The sequence below is a fragment of the Echeneis naucrates genome, chromosome 19, assembly GCF_900963305.1.
Source record: "Echeneis naucrates chromosome 19, fEcheNa1.1, whole genome shotgun sequence".
Taxonomy (NCBI): domain Eukaryota; kingdom Metazoa; phylum Chordata; class Actinopteri; order Carangiformes; family Echeneidae; genus Echeneis; species Echeneis naucrates.
The window spans coordinates 17,656,417-17,672,495 of record NC_042529.1 but is presented as its reverse complement, the minus strand read 5'-3'; the positions used below and the strand labels follow the sequence as shown (position 1 = coordinate 17,672,495).

Genomic DNA, 16,079 nt, shown 5'->3' with positions numbered 1-16,079 from the left:
AGGGTTGATCAGGCTCAGCAGCTACCTGTGGATCAGCCCTCTTTGACCAAAGCCTGGTGGCTTTTTCTATGGTGAAATGAAGTTGTCACAGTGTGCTGTGGGAATGTCCACTGTTTTCCCAGATCAGCCTGCAGCTGCCTGTCAAAGTGTGTGTGGAGAAGGCTTGTAGTTAGTTTTGCCTGAGTCTAGTAGGTTACAATAACAAATGTTTTTATTTTGAAATAGAATTGCTGTCTTCCGTTAGTGTAGAGATTCGAAATTAAGTTGCCACAAAAGAATTCTATTGTTGCTAGGTAACAAAAGTGTCTTTTTCCTCCTCATCTTTTTACATACCCATTGCTGATTTTCCTCATTGTAAGTGTTTTACGTGTTTTAAATCAGTAAATATGATTGGCTTGAATGAGAAGCAGTTGTTATCGCCATTGTTTTAAGAAGCGCCAACATTTTGAAACAACAGGGACTGCTTTCTTTGGTTGGTGGTGGTTTTTGCTGGTGTTAATGGCTGACATTAAACTCTCAGCAACTGCCTTAACCTGTGCTAAGGAGAACAAAATGCTTAATATGATCATAAATTCAACTGCAGCACGGCCATGTTTGTAGTCTTATGAAAGGGGAAGAGCTGCTGCATCGAATGACACCAAACAATTGATAAACTACATCACCCAGTTGAGGTCAAATCCCTGTGTAAAGATCCTTACTTCTGGAGGCTATTATGAGTAGCGAAAGTAAGGTGATGGTGCGCGAGTTAGTAAATGAGTTTTGGGGAGTTTTGATAGCTGTAAATTTAGTTTTTACTATAGTAGGAGTTGTTCTAATCGTTTGGAATTCTTAGCACACATTTTGTGCCCAATTGTTGCTGAGAGTCTGCCTGGTGGTATCCTTACTACAACCTTTGTGGAATCTTTACAATTTGCTAAAATTCTATTGTAGTAGGTAAATGTGCAGTCAATGAGTGGCTGAAGGGGATCAATAGCATCTGTGTGCCTGGAATCATTGTTAGCTTTGTGTTATCCCCAGTTACCCTCAAACAGGGAAAAGACACAGGTGAGGACTGAAAATTCGCATTTTTCCTTTGGCTTATTCCAATGTTCTCAGGCATAGTAACAGCTACAATATTTGGCAATAGTTAGCACCCGGTCGTATTGCCAGTGATAGCGGCTATGTGTCAAAGCCTTTGGGCAGCCGGTGAGGAGATGTTCTAATGAGTCTCTTTCAGGACAAAGCGGGTAGGAGGGTGTCTCACTCTTTTCCCAAATGTGGAGGTTTGCTGGGCTTGGCAAGGTGTTGTAGACTGTCTGCACCAGGAACCGGACACAACAGAAATCTGTCTGCATGATGTTTGACCAGGTGATCCTGCACTGCAGTGTACTCTCCCATCTGGTCCACGCTCCCTGCTGCTGGAGTCCTACTGCCCTAGTTGTTCGCTCTCACTAATTCCCGGAGAAGGTAGTGTCTCTCCTTGCCCTGAGCCTTGCCAACCTCGGTCCTTTGGAAATAGGCCAGACACTATCTGCCGATTCCCTCAGTGCCCAACAGTGACTTTTGTCTCAGGTGTGACTCTGCCACCTCCACTGCCTTCTCTGCTCGACACTTCCTTCCTGTCCCCACTGCAATGCTGGCTGCTGACACTTTAGCATCCCTGGAGTCCCTGCACTGGAAGTCTTCCCCCGTGTGAACCACCATGAACTCTTCCTTGAGTCCACTGAATGGAAGCTGCAAGGTTTGCTTGTCCCATACAATGCTGCGTCGGTGAGGCTGTGTGGAAAGCCCAGCCACTTCTGGAGAAACTACTGAACTTCTTTTGAGTAGCTCAACTGTTGGGACTCTTATGGGCTATTGGGACTGCGTAGACCAGCAGGGGCCACAAGACTCTGGACAGAATCGAGTGCTGGTAGATCCAGACTTTAAATCCACCAGTGAGACCAGACCTGTCAACCTTGGTAAGCTAAGTGTCAAGCTCTTGCATGGATTTCAGGATGGCGGTGGTATCTTTCAAGCTGGCATTAAAGATCTTCCCCTAGCTCTTGACCGGCTGCTTTGTAATAGATAGAATGACTATTAATACGATTAGCGATCAGAATTTGTAAGACACCTTCCCTTTCTTCAACACCATGGACCTTGTCTTGGAGGGCTTAAAACTCATCCTGGCTCAAGAACTTGTAAGATCCACCAACACCCTGGGACTGACGTCGTAGTGATGGTGAGGTCATGTATCTTGGCTCTTATTGGTGGCTGTCATACAACTGACGTGTTCAAGGGCCCTCTACCTTCCACCTCAGACTACTTGACCACCATGTTCATGGCAAGGGTGAAAAGGATAGCATAGATGGTGCAGCCTGTTATTATTCCTTTTTCTGACCCAGAAGTGACCTTGCACCTGAAATTATTGTAATAATCCAGGATGAGATCCTTGATTTTACTGGGAACATTGTGCATTGTCATAAGCATTGACCAGAGGGGTATACTACGAAGGACGCTCAACAAAGCTGGGCTTTCTTTGGGTGAACTGGCTCGACAAAGCCGAAAGCTCCAATGACTATCACGAAGGTAATTATCAACTTGATTTGTTGACTCAGGCTTGCCTCGTCAGGCTCTGTGCACGTTCACATAAAAAAGGGCATTTAGGCGTCATTTGACGTCATTTTCTCTCCCTCCAAAGAGTACATCTAACAATTCTTGCACCTAAATGCACTGGATTTTCCAGAAACAGCGAGGTCATTTTCAACGAGGATGATCGGTGAAGGGGCGGTTCTTTTTTATAGCCAACTTTAAACCGAAAGTCGGAACAAAAACTGGTCCCGACCAGGTTATGTTCGCAGCATAACTAATCTCACTAATCTCGTTTCGTAGTACACCCCTCAGGTCCAACCACAACACAGCAAGGTTGCCTCTGTTCTCATGAGCTTCTCTTATGAGTTGCATTACTTCACCTGTGTGCTTCAAACAGCCAGGGGATCCAGGGATCCCACCTTTCTGCACCGAGGGTTCAATGTAGCTGTTCTTGAGGAAGGAGAATCTCTGTCAGCCTCCAGAAGACAATGCTGAAAAACACATCCCCTTCAACATTCAGCACTAAGATTGTCCAGAACTGGTTGATGTTTCTTGAGTTCTCCTTCTTGGGGTTCCAAACTCCCTCGGCACACCTCCACTGGTCAGGAAATCTCCCTCTTCGCCAGATCACCTTCAAGATCTTCCAGAGGTGCTGGAGAAGCTCAGGACAGCACTTATAGAGGAGGTAAGGTTTACCACTAGGGCATGGGGTAGATGCTGATGGAGCTGCCTTAATGACCTCTTCAACCTCCTTTAGACTTGGTTCCTTCTGATTGAACTCCCGTCACTGGATCACTCGAGACGTCTTAGAGAAAACTATTCACTTCCTCTGGTGTGCTCTCAAGGCGACAACTGGACCTGTTCCCAAGTAGATTTTTGTAAAGCCAAACGGGTTGGAAATGAAGGCTCCTTGCTTTCTGGCTCTCTCTCTAAGCCACTCAGCTCTGCCAAGGACCATCAGCTTCTTCTGCAGGATGTTTTGCAGTTCTGCCAATGACTGCTTCTCCTCATCAGCATACTTCTTGTACCATTTCGAGAGCGCACAAAGCTCAGCGCAGTTGGTGTATTTTGGTGGTCCTGTGGTTCATGGTGTATGAGGTGTTCTTATTGTTTCCCTTCTCAAGCTGGCCAAATCTCTCTGAGGCAGAGCTGATGATGATGGCATTTAGTGTTCTGAGTCAACTGTCAACCTCTCCTCATGGATGATGTTGGACACATCCTGGTCAAACTGCAAACACTCACTCCATCAGCTGGCTGGGGGCCACTTAATCCGCCATGGAACTATTCTGCCAGGTTCGGTAGGCTCTGGTACGTGGAGGGACTGGGTTCTGTAGTTTGCCTCCTGGCTGGGCTCCTCCTGCATCTCACCAGAGACAAGCCCCCTCTGTTGCACCTCACTTCTCCATTTCCTTCTTGTCCTCACCATGATGCTGGCTTCTGTCACTCTAGCATCCCTGGAATCCCTGTTCTAGACTTCCAGCATGAAAACCACCATGAATGCTACAAGGTTGTGCCATGCATACTAAATGTGCAGTAAATATCATTATTATTAATGATTAATGGCGTTTAATGATAACGAATAGTACACATCGCAGCAGCAAATTATATGTCCATATCCATGGAAATAACAGGAAGTTTTAACTGAAACCTAACATTTATCTTTAATGGACATTGAGTAATTGAATGTGTTTGTTTAAATTCATTAGTGAAAACAGCTGCAGCACAGGACAATTTCTAATGGTCTAATGTAGATGGGTGTAATGTGGCAGGATAAAGATTCTTACTGCTGGTCGGTAAGAGAATCTCTGAAGACCATGCTGTCGTGGGGCTGGAGCATAGACAGGACCAGAGAAGGAGACCCTGCTAGAATCCACAACAAGTCCAGAAGGATATCGCAAGCTAGCCAGGTAACCATGCACACACATGCTGATGGACACACTAATATACGGATTATTTCACAAACACACACATAAAATATGAATAAACAATTACACAGGGTGATGTATAGTGATGTACAATGATGTACAGCAGATTATCTGTTCCACAGCTGTCTTTTGAAGGAGCTCCATCTTTCAGCCCAAGACCTATTGATATGAGCAATGTTACACTGTCCAGAGACATGCAGGTAGGAGCCTTACTCTATTAACACAGTACAGCATAAATTAAACATAGAACTAACTCAGAGTAAATAGATGAGTTGATTTGCACAACAGAATCCCGCGATTTCACGATATCTTTTCCAGTCCATGGCAGAGTTGCTTGCAGAGAATTACCATAATATCTGGGCTAGGAAGAAGAAAATGGAGCTGGAAGCCAAAGGTAAACATGACTTGTGTGAATGTGATTCATTCACACTGCAATCACTGATGTACACATTATTGCCTCAATGCTAAATCTGAAGCAAAATATTATGATGATGGTAAGTGAGAAGGCCTCCACACAAAGAACAGAAAGTCCTGGACTTTCTCTGTGCTTGTCCTCCATCTCGCTCCGGTCTTACTGTCTGCAGGTGGAGGGAACCATCCCCTTCTGGTTCCATATGATACACTGACTGCCAAAGAAAAATCCAGAGACAGAGAGAAAGCACAGAACATCCTCAAGTTCCTCCAGATCAACGGTTATACTGTGTCCAGGTGACAAACAGGAAAACACTCAACACACAGAATTTAAGTGAAGTAAAGTTGAATTAAAATGATAATCAATGATAATTAAAATAATAATCAGATGTGGTCACACAACACAGTGCTTGTACTTGTTGAACCAACAAAAAAGGAACAGGCTTGCGTCTAGTGCAAAGATCTCATTCAGCTAGAGTAGCTCTAGGCAGACATAATGCTGCCATTTAACAGTTCAGCCCTGTGGTGTCATTCCGCAGGCGCAGCTCAGCAAAACTTACACTAAACAACAGTTCATCTGAGTCAAGCTTTGATGGATAGAAGCAAGAAGGATCTGCACGGAGTGTGTTGCCCAAAATGTCAGTTAATATTGTTGAAATGTTGTTGTTTGCAGAGGTGTGAAGTCACAGGAGCTGGACACTCCAGCTATAGAGAAGCGATTCGCCTACACCTTCCTCCAGCAACTCATCACATATGTAGATCAAGCCCACCAACATATGATGGAGTTTGGTGAGACTCCCTTGCTTTCTATTGAATGTACAACAGATGAAAGTTGAAAGATTTGTAGTATTGATGGATTCAAGCCATCAATGGGAAAGTTTTGAAAATTATGATAACATTCATGTTGATTCATGTTCACTCACTCACTCACTCATTCATTTTCTCACACTTAAACGTTTCCGGATCACAGGGGGTGCCTGAGCCATTCCCAGCCACGTTACAGGCGAGGGCAGGGTGCACCCTGGACAGACTACTGCAGGGCAAACATATAGAGACAGAGACAAACAACCATTCACAATCACACTCACACTTTCAGGGAAATCACAACTCATCCTAGACATGCATCTCTTTTGACTGTGGGAGGAAACCAGAGTAGACGGAGGAAACCTACACAGGCATGTGGAGAACATGCAAACTCCGCATAGAAAGGTTCCAGGGCTGGGAATCAAACCTCCGTGCTGCCTCATTTATGTTAGTGCAGATTTATTTGATTGTTGGAGTGTTCCCCCACGGAAAAGTTTATATAGATAATATTGTGATAGTGGCATAGTGGTTAGTCCAGTTGCCCCAGGTGTGAATGTGAAAGGTTGTTTGCCTCTGTCTATCTCTATCTGTTGGCTTGTGATGGACTAGCGGGTGATATCCACCCTCGTCCAATGTGAGCTGGAATTGGCTTCAGCACCAATGAATGAATCTTGTGGTAGCACATACAGCACTAACTCACTGAGACAAGAAGCAACTAAAAGCAAGAGGAAACCGGCAATGCCTTTGTTTTGCGGAGTCATGTCAATCTGCTGTCATTTGTTTTGTTGAATCAGAGACTTATGGGATAAATTTCTAAATCCCATTAGACATACATTTATTCAATGTGAAAATTGCAAATTTCTGCAAATGAACTCATTCAAATCTAAAAGGTGTCATCTGTTAAATGACCTCTGTCAGCTACGATAATGCTTACACCCAAAGACACTGTGCAGAAAGTAAATGTAGATCTCAACATCTTTTGTTCTATTCTGCCATAATGTCATAGACCTGGGAACAAGAACGAAGGGAGAGAAGGTTCCTCATGAACAGCAGATCAAGTTCTTTGGCAAGGTCAGAGTTTGTCAGAGGAGAATGAATTTATTATTTTTTGTAAATGTGACTAAAACTGCAAATGATGAATTAATAATCATAAACTGACAAATAATATCAATTCTGAGAGATAATTACAGTGTGTGTGTGTGTGTGTGTGTATGCTATTCAACTTACAGGTTGTCTTGCCATTGGTGGACCAGTATTTTAAAAACCATAGGCTTTACTTCCTGTCTACAGCCATCAATCCTATTAGCAGTGGTGGCCATGCTTCCAACAAGGAGAAGGAGATGGTGACGAGGTGAGTACAAGAGATGCATGATTCCAGTGTCACTGTTTGTATTGTAGCTTAAATGTGTAATATGTGTAACTGAAGTTTGTGTGGCAGTCATAATGCTGCTGGAGGTCTAGGCAGGTTGACATCAGGCATGTCTCCTACAATCTTGTTTCGCCAGGGTCTGTCATTTGATTATTTCTCACCTTGCTTTCGTCTACTTCTCTGATTTCCTCTCTGCCTCCTCTTCTCTTTTTTAAACTTTTCAGTCTTTTCTGCAAACTGGGAGTTCTTGTCAGACATAGGATATCCTCATTTGGTAAGGATGGTTTATGCCCAATGCTTTCTGGTTGATGTGACGTCAAAGTGTTAAGTGTTAGGTAAGTGCAGTATGAATGGGTTCATGACATGGCATCAGTGTCCTGCATCAGATACATAGAGAACATGTACATTACCTTCCTGTTCTTACATGTTCTGTAGAATAAGTGAAAAGGTCTATCTAAAAGGAGAATGCTACACTCTTATGACTAGATCATTATGATGAAACACCTCATGTGGTCTACATTTCAGAAACTGTCACAGTGGCACAACAAAGGTTCTAACAAACGCAGTAGACACCTGATACCTGTTATTGCCTAAATGACAAGGAGTGAACCAGTGTGTCCCTGCAGTGTCAGTGTTGCAAGATGCACTGTATACTAGTCAGCTTCTCAGTTGCAGAATTTGCATGACCACTGGTAAAAATATCATGTGACAATAGTCTCAATAACCGTCAAGCACGTGTCATGTCTCATCACATCATTCATCCACTTTCATATTCAGATACAATTATTCCACCTATTAAGCCCTTTGTGCCTCATGATGTCTGAACAGACAAGCTTATTTATTGATCAACAAAGCCCACACACGCTCTTGTGTGATGAGACAAGTCCACCAAGAAGCCTCTCTATAGCAGTGATCACGTACATGCTTGAAAGATAACTTGGATTGTCACACTAAATGCCGTGCAGGTATATTTTTTGGGGGAAAATTAAGGTAAAGTCATCCTAATATTCCCAGTGTGAAGGAAAAATAGATGATATATGAATGGTGGAGCAAATTAAGATTTTCACATTCACAGAGATAACAGATAAAGCTGTTGAAGATGAATGAGGTTAGGGTTAGGGTTAGCAACGGTCTTTCCTGTACCATCCAGTGCACAGATATGTTGTCAGAGAAATGACCCTTCAGAACCATTGTTGATTTTCAAAAGCAGTATTTGATCAGATGTGTGTGTATGCCATGAGTGCATTAGTGTGTGCAAATTTGTGCATGATTATTTACCATTTTCTGCTCAGCAGCCATGTTTTGTGAAAGTGATGTCATTTTCCTCAAAATAAAAAGGAGACACACATGGTCTAAAAAAATGGTGATGTTTAATTGTATTTCAATTAGACTATGAGACTATTAACTTTCAAAGCTTTCAAAGTGGTAATCCTTAGTAGTAGTGCATTACGTGTGTTTGTACAGTTGTGTTACTTGTGCTTATGAGAGTTTTGCTGTTTTTATGTAGCATTCATTTTCTTTGACAACAATGATCTTTTATCATATTTGTAGTACAGGCTGTTCCTCTGTTTGTGGTTCAGTGCTTGATTCTTCATATTCCTGAGATATGAACCCCAGACTTAAACAGTGTGTTCATTACGTGTCCCACTCTGCTCTCCAGGTAACAATGCCACATCCATAGTCAACTGTCTGCAGATACTGGGACAAAGCCTGGATGCCAGGTAAGGGAAAACATGAACACTGTGTGTTCTATTTGATTGACTACAAAGTAAAACAAAAATAGATTAATAAAAGAGCAAAAATCAACTAGAAATTTTCCTCACAGCAATTTTGAGAGTGCAAAATATATCCTGCAAAATAAAGGACCTAACCTGATTCAAAATACATTCCTATATATTTTGTTTCAAGATTGTTTGGGATTTTTTTTACCTTGTTACTGTGGGAGATTGTAATTTTTGTTCTGGATTTTACAGCACAATAATAATGTATTTTATGATGACAATAATTAAAAATTTATATTTTTTGATGCAAAATCAGAGTTTTTCTCCTTCAACTTGATTTATGCATTAATGTTATTGTGGTCCAACTTCCTCAACTACAACAAACCAAACATTTTCAAAGTTCAAAGAGGAGAGAAAGAAAGAGAGAACAGGAGAGAAGAGAAATGGAAAAGCTCCCCATGAACATGGTACCACTTCTTTTTCTTTATGGTGATTCTACGCTCCAGTTCTTCCAGCTGGATCTTCGTGGAGCTCTCCATCTTCTCCCTCTCTTGCTCTTTTTCCTTGAGACAGTCTTTGAAACAGTCTCTTGTAGCTCTCAGGCTTCAGATCTGGTGACGATGCTGGTGAAATTCCTCCTCCTTGTTCAGAGTAGTTTTGAAGAGGTTTTCTCTTTTTCCAGCAAGGTTTTGTTTTGTAGGAAGTGGAGTTCTGTCTCCAGCTGATCTTGTGCCTTTTTGAGGGCGGGTCGGATTTCACTGGTCTCTATTTTGGCTTCCTCCAGCTGGACTTGATGGGATGCCTGGAATTTCTCCAGAATTGTTTCTGTGTCCTCCTTCTCTTTCTGACGTGTGGCCTTCAGCTTGTCCAACTGTTCCTTCAGGTTGTCAGTCCTCTCAAGTCCTCTCAAATGCAAGGTCTTTCTTCAGCTCTTTTGTTTGTGAGTCCTGATGAAGGCGCTGTTGTCGAGTTGTCTTCTCTAACTCCTTGTGAGCCATGTTGCAAAGCTGTTTGACAATATGAGCCTCCAGCTTCTTTGCTTCCACCTCTTGCTGAAAGGCCTCCTTCTCTTTTTGGACAGCTTCCAGTTTAAGTTGAAGGTCCCTGTTTTGGATGGTCTGATGCTCAAGGTACATTTTAAAACGTTGCAGGATCTTCTTGGATTTTTTTCAGGTTGACCTGCAGAGCTTCAATATCAGCTTCTGGAGATGAGACATGTTTGGCCAGAGCGTTGTCCAGCAGGGCTTTCAGGCCACAGATTTTGTGTGTCCTCTTGTATTTCAAGAAGGACCATCCCGTCGTTGTTGCTCTGTGTGAGTCTGGCTCTGTTGTCTTGAAGCTCATATCTCTCCTGTTCTTTGAGGGAGATTAGGTAGAAATATACGTTCTCAATGTTTTCTGTTTCTGATAGTTCGAACTTGGTGTGTCTCTCTCTCACGTGCTCACTGACTATCTGGAAGTTTCACACAGTTTCTGAAGTATTTAGAAGGTTTGATCACAAAGTGACAATGATGCTTCAATGACATGGGAATTCTATGCCTTTTATCTGTTGTTGTTATTGGAAACCAGTTTGTTGATATGTATATATATCTTTATAATTGTATAAAGATCTAAGTTGGATGATAAACTGATACTAGAAAATTCCAGGGAAATTTTGAGTGCCATGGGGGTCTGTTGCCAGGAAGAGTACATGTTTTATTTCCAGTCTTCAAAATTCACCCTGATCATATTCTGGTTTTGAGAAATGTAGCCTTCTGCTAACATCCATTCTGTGCTCCTGAGTTGCAACTGACAGAAAGAGAGATACTGTTATGGAAATTCTCTGCTGCTGGTGAAGAATGAAATAGAGACTTCTACCAGCCGACAAGCTTTTATTTTCTTTGCAAGGAAAAGGTCAATCATCACACGAGCGGTAAAAATTAAGAAAGAACCCAAGTGTGGGGAGAGCTAAACATATTTTCTTGAGGTATCTTGACGTATCTATCGCCAGGGTCATAATAAGTATGGCGAAGAATAAGTAATGTCCCTGTGCTTCACACCCATGGCACTAAAAAAATAAGTATGGAGAGGAATAAGTAGTGCCTCAATGCTGCACACCCATGGCACTGAATGATGTAAATGCAAGCTTCTGTTCTGACCCTTTAAAACATTGTTTTTTGTTTTCAGTAGCTAGTTGAATGAGTACGTGTCCCTCAGTTGGTGCAATGATGTATCTCTTAAAGATAGGGATGGAAAACATCTCTCTCCATGTATCAGGACAGTGATGAAGACGGGTATGGAGTCAGTGAAGACAGCACTGCGGTCATACTTTGACAGTGCAGCAGAGGATCTGGAGAAGACACAAGAAAACCTGAAGCTTGGCCAGTTCACCCACAGCAGAGAGCAGCCACGGGGTGTCACTCAAATCATCAACTACACCACCTTCGCCCTGCTTCCTGTCCTGTGCTCCCTGTTTGAACACATTGGACAAAACATGTTTGGAGAAGACCTAATATGTGAGCATTCATTTCATGTTTAACTAAGGCATGAAGGTTGAAATCGTACCAAAGTCAAAGCCAAAGTCTTTCTTTGTGAAAACAACTTTTTATGCCAGTTAAAAATTTCAAATTGAGGAAAATGCAAGTGATCTAATAGGTTCTATAAATTATTGATGTCTGCCAGAGACTGTATGTTATACATGGATATTCAATCCAGAGAGATCCACATATAATATCTATAACACCTGATGCTAGGAAGGTGACAAAGGAGAGTAACATCCAGCAACCATCTTCTACATAAGCGTTTCTGTAAAACTCTGGCAAACAGTTAGTTACATTGTAAAACAGGTTCTCATTTATTCTTCCTGACCACCAGAAGTGGTAAGTGGATGACCTGGATGACCTATAACCGTAGGACATCAGGGATCCACACTTACTGTGCCACTGTCAGAGCCTGCAACAGTTGTCATTTCTGCCCAGACCTTAGAGACCTCGTATGCAAGTCTTATGACTTGAGAGATGAAGCCAAGTTAGCCTAGCTGACATATGTACTACCCTTCAAGGCTTGTTGGATAAAGGCCCAAATATTTGGCCTGCTTATTTACAGTGCAGCTCTGTAGTAATGGGTGCCATTTATTTGACACTAGTCTCCCAAACTCACTGGTTTGGGAGATTAGAAAATGCCTGGAGTGATGCATCATCGGGAGAGTCTTCAACAGAGCCAGGACAAGATGGGAAAAATTACTAAATTAGTAAAGGTCAGTCTCAGCATCTTTCAGGGGTCTGCTTCTGACTTGTGAGAGACTCTCCAAAAGGCAGGCCTTGAGAAACCATCTGAGACTGAGGGAAGGGGAACTTTCCTGCCTACTAGAAAAGGGCATAGTATCTACCAAGTGGCAGATGTGGATACAAAGAGTAACAGCTGTGGAACAATACCTTACCAAAGGCAAAGGTTCATCATGCTTTGAATTCTTCTTACACAATATCTTGATTATGACATTTAGAGCCTGAAGGGGGGCAGATTAAGAAATCACTCAGCCTCAATTTCACTTGAGCCAGCATCTGCAGTACTGTTAGGCAAGTATTATCAAAGTCAAGTGAGAGACACTCACTCACTACAAATCCAATTATGCTGTTGTTGCTAGATGATTAATGCAAATCAAGCTTGTGTCAAGTGCTATGTTGTTGTATGATAAAGGTATGAAAGACTTGGTTGGTCAAGATAAAATGGCACCAAATATTAAGACACTCGCAACGGAGTAAAAATCCCAGAAATGAATGAAAACCACCTATGCAACTTTTGGGGGATGACCAAATGTTGCTCCAACTGATTCTGGCTTTTTGCAAAGACAGTAAGCAGCGTTAGAAAGAGCTAACAACATAACCAACCTGCACATTAAAGCAAGAAGATGAAACGTCGATGATTGCTGGCTGACAGGCCTCTTCATTTCAATTAAATCATGTAGCCATTATCCAATATGAAATTAATCCTGATGCAAACCCTTCTCTGGCAATTTAGAGGAACTGTAGGGGTCCATTGATTTTTCCATTAGAAAAATAACTCAATGAAACATGAACTGTTTTTTTTTTTTTTTTCTTGCTCCAGTGGATGATGTCCAGATGTCCTGCTACAGAATCCTCACCAGCCTTTACCTTCTGGGAACCAACAAAAGCATCTATGTAGAAAGGTGCAGTATACCCAACACAAATCTTTAAAGACAGGAGCCCCTACCACATCTACCCCTTACCACACATAGCCAGGTGTACATATGAGCAATTGAATTGACCACAAAAGTGAATCCAAATCCAAATCTGTGTTGTTGATTAAGAGCTTTTCTACTGAAGCAACAATGGCTCATTTCTTAGGTTCCTTATTACCACTATGAAACTCAGCATGAAGTTTCTTTTACTCAATGCTCTGGCTGCAACAGTAACATGTATCACTAATCACTCCCAAGTAGCTGCTGGTGTGTAATGCTTACTAAGATTTTTGAAAGCTCCTGCACAAAACTTAATTCACTTAGGTTCATTTTTTCATTCTTAGTTTCATATAACATCAGTTCATTGGAGTATTTGATGCAAATGTACATGTTTGGCTGTTATGGTACATGCACCTAACAAGATTTGCTTGTGCAATGAAATTCAGTTGTGTTTAACTACCATTTAAACCAAATGTCTTAACCAAGGAAGAAAACAATAACAAGTAAAATTTAGGAAGTCTTTAGTTGCTAATCAGCTAAACAACAAAGAATCAACCAAATTTCTCACCAATTAATGATTTAACGGGGTCTGAGTTTAAGACATGAAGTAAAAAAAGTGAATATTATATCTAATATTATCAATTGTATTATTACGGTACGATCAAATCCACCCACTGGGCTTTTAGCAGTTTTCAATTATCAAACAATAAATCAAAATTCTATTTTCAATTTACTAAAGACTTGATTTATAATTAAATCATTATTCTTTCATCTCTTTTCCTCTCTAGACAGCGTCCAGCCCTAGGAAAGTGTCTAGCTGCCTTCTCGGCAGCTTTCCCGGTTGCCTTCCTTGAGCCTAACATCAACAAGTTCAATAGCTTCTCCATCTTCAATAGCAGAGGAGCCAATGACCGAGGGGGTACTGATGCTTTCTCATGTTGAGCTGCTCTGTTTGCTTGTGTTTCAAATAGTAGGTGGAAGTATTACACCCACCTATATGTCAGAAATTTGTAATTGTTTACTCCGTCTGTAACTCTGTGATTTATGTATACATAATGTTAGTGGTCTGTTTCTCCTTCCTCGTCATCCTTTTCCTTCTCTTCAACAACAGACTGCTACATTCATTTTTCCCCTCCAGCCACCCTTCAGATCTCTGTATCTAATAATCCCTTACCATTCTTAGTGTTATAGTATTGAAAATTTTGGAAGACTGGTAAATGGAAGTTCTAAAGTGTCTCTATTGTTTGCCAAAATGTAATTGATGAATTCAAATAAGTTCAGAAATTTTTTAAGTGCTTTTTCTCTGTCCTACTCACAGCTCTGGGTCTTCCAGGAGATGTTGGGGAGGTTTGTCCTGTCATCTTGAACTTAGACAAATGTCTGGAAGAGATCATGGAGTTGGCAGAGTCTGGCATGAGATACACTCAGATGCCCCATGTCATGGAGGTGGGACAAAGAACTAAGTTATAAATGCATAAATCTTAATAATAGAACTAGAGTAAGGTCCTGAGACTGAGCCTGGACATTTGTTCTTTTGTACCTATATCCGTGCTGAATTGTTTGGTTTCCCCTGGATTATCAGTTAAGTTTCAAATATTTTGAACTGGAGATGGCTGGTGCACTGGCTGCTCCTGATGCTCACTACTCACAGCTACTTCTGTAGACCTTCAGAGGAACACTGTTCACAGTGAATATCCACCATGAAGTCACTCACTGTTGAATGGCATTAAGATGTTTAGTCTCATGTTGACTGAATACAAATACTATTAATATAATATTTGTGCTTGTGTCATTCACTGTCACACTGCACTATTACTGCAGGTGGTGTTGCCTATGTTATGCAGCTACATGTCTCACTGGTGGGAACATGGACCTGAGAGCAATGCAGACAAGGCTGACAGCTGCTGCACTTCTGTTACCTCCGAACACATGAACACGCTGCTGGGAAACATTCTAAAGATCATCTATAACAACCTGGGAATAGATGAGGGAGCCTGGATGAAAAGACTGGCTGGTAAATATCATGACACAGTAATCCTTTATTACCCTCCACAAACGTCTTTTTACATATGACTTCAAAGCAGAAATTGGCATATGGTTACATTCAGGCCTTATTTCTTCTATTCTTGTTATATTTCTCATAAAATGTTGCATGTTTTACAATCTTTGACTAGCACACTTTGCTTCTTATCTTACCACCATCTATGAAGAAGTGTCAAAACATTGTTTCACATGTGTAGGAAGTGTTTTGTGTTAAACCAGTCCCAATTATATCAATGAGGATATACTGAACACCTCACTGAGCAATGTAATACACTTCAACAACAGCACATGCACTCTCTCTCTCTCACACAAACATACCCGCACACGCACGCACGCGCGGGCACAGACACACACACACACACACAAAACAAGTTTTAGTTTTTTTAATTCTCAAGCTCCATTTCTGTCTTCACCCTAAGTCTTCTCTCAGCCAATCATCAGCAAGGCCAAAGCTGAGCTGCTCAAAACCCACTTCCTTCCTCTGATGGAAAAACTGAAAAACGTGAGTCTCATGTTCTCATGTTCATCCCTTGTTGTATGACCTTGTTGCAATTACCAATGAATCTAGTGTACGGCTCTAAAATCGCAGTGTATCAGCAAATGTACAGTAAAGTGTGTGAGTGTAATGCAATGTCATGTTCATGTTCCTACAACTGAACTGATGAATGATTAGCCTTTGATCAGCCAAAATACACATCAGTATACTCTCAACAATGGCCCAGCCAACCGAAGACTGCATATATAACGCACAAGTTATTACATCTGCCAACAAAACACAATAATTTGACAACAGGATACACTGCCCATCAACAGGATAGCTTAGCATTTAGATTGGACTGAAGAAGTCAGACCACAGTCGGATCTGGTCTATGCTCACTCACATTCTAAAGTCTACCTATTTATTGCAGAAGGCCGCAGTTGTTCTGATGGATGAGGAACACAGCAAGGCGGAGGGGAGGGGTGAGATGTCTGAGACAGAACTTCTCATCATGGACCAGTTTACCATACTGGTCAGAGACCTGTATGCCTTCTACCCCCTCCTTATTCGATTTGTTGACTACAACAGGTACATTGTTTCT

The 16,079-nt window shown here is 41.7% G+C and overlaps 1 protein-coding gene across 1 annotated transcript in view; it reads left to right on the top strand.

Annotated features, from left to right (window-relative positions):
- The window catches only part of ryr2a (ryanodine receptor 2a (cardiac)), a 167,236-nt gene that overhangs the window by 111,702 nt on the left and 39,455 nt on the right, over positions 1–16,079 (top strand). Inside the window, 16 exon segments of the mRNA XM_029527137.1 lie at positions 4,320–4,457; positions 4,598–4,675; positions 4,794–4,869; positions 5,060–5,183; positions 5,560–5,675; positions 6,697–6,761; positions 6,920–7,041; positions 7,284–7,333; positions 8,720–8,780; positions 11,037–11,275; positions 12,864–12,945; positions 13,746–13,876; positions 14,276–14,403; positions 14,779–14,971; positions 15,420–15,502; positions 15,909–16,066. Of these exon segments, the coding sequence (XP_029382997.1) occupies positions 4,320–4,457; positions 4,598–4,675; positions 4,794–4,869; positions 5,060–5,183; positions 5,560–5,675; positions 6,697–6,761; positions 6,920–7,041; positions 7,284–7,333; positions 8,720–8,780; positions 11,037–11,275; positions 12,864–12,945; positions 13,746–13,876; positions 14,276–14,403; positions 14,779–14,971; positions 15,420–15,502; positions 15,909–16,066 (1,844 nt within the window).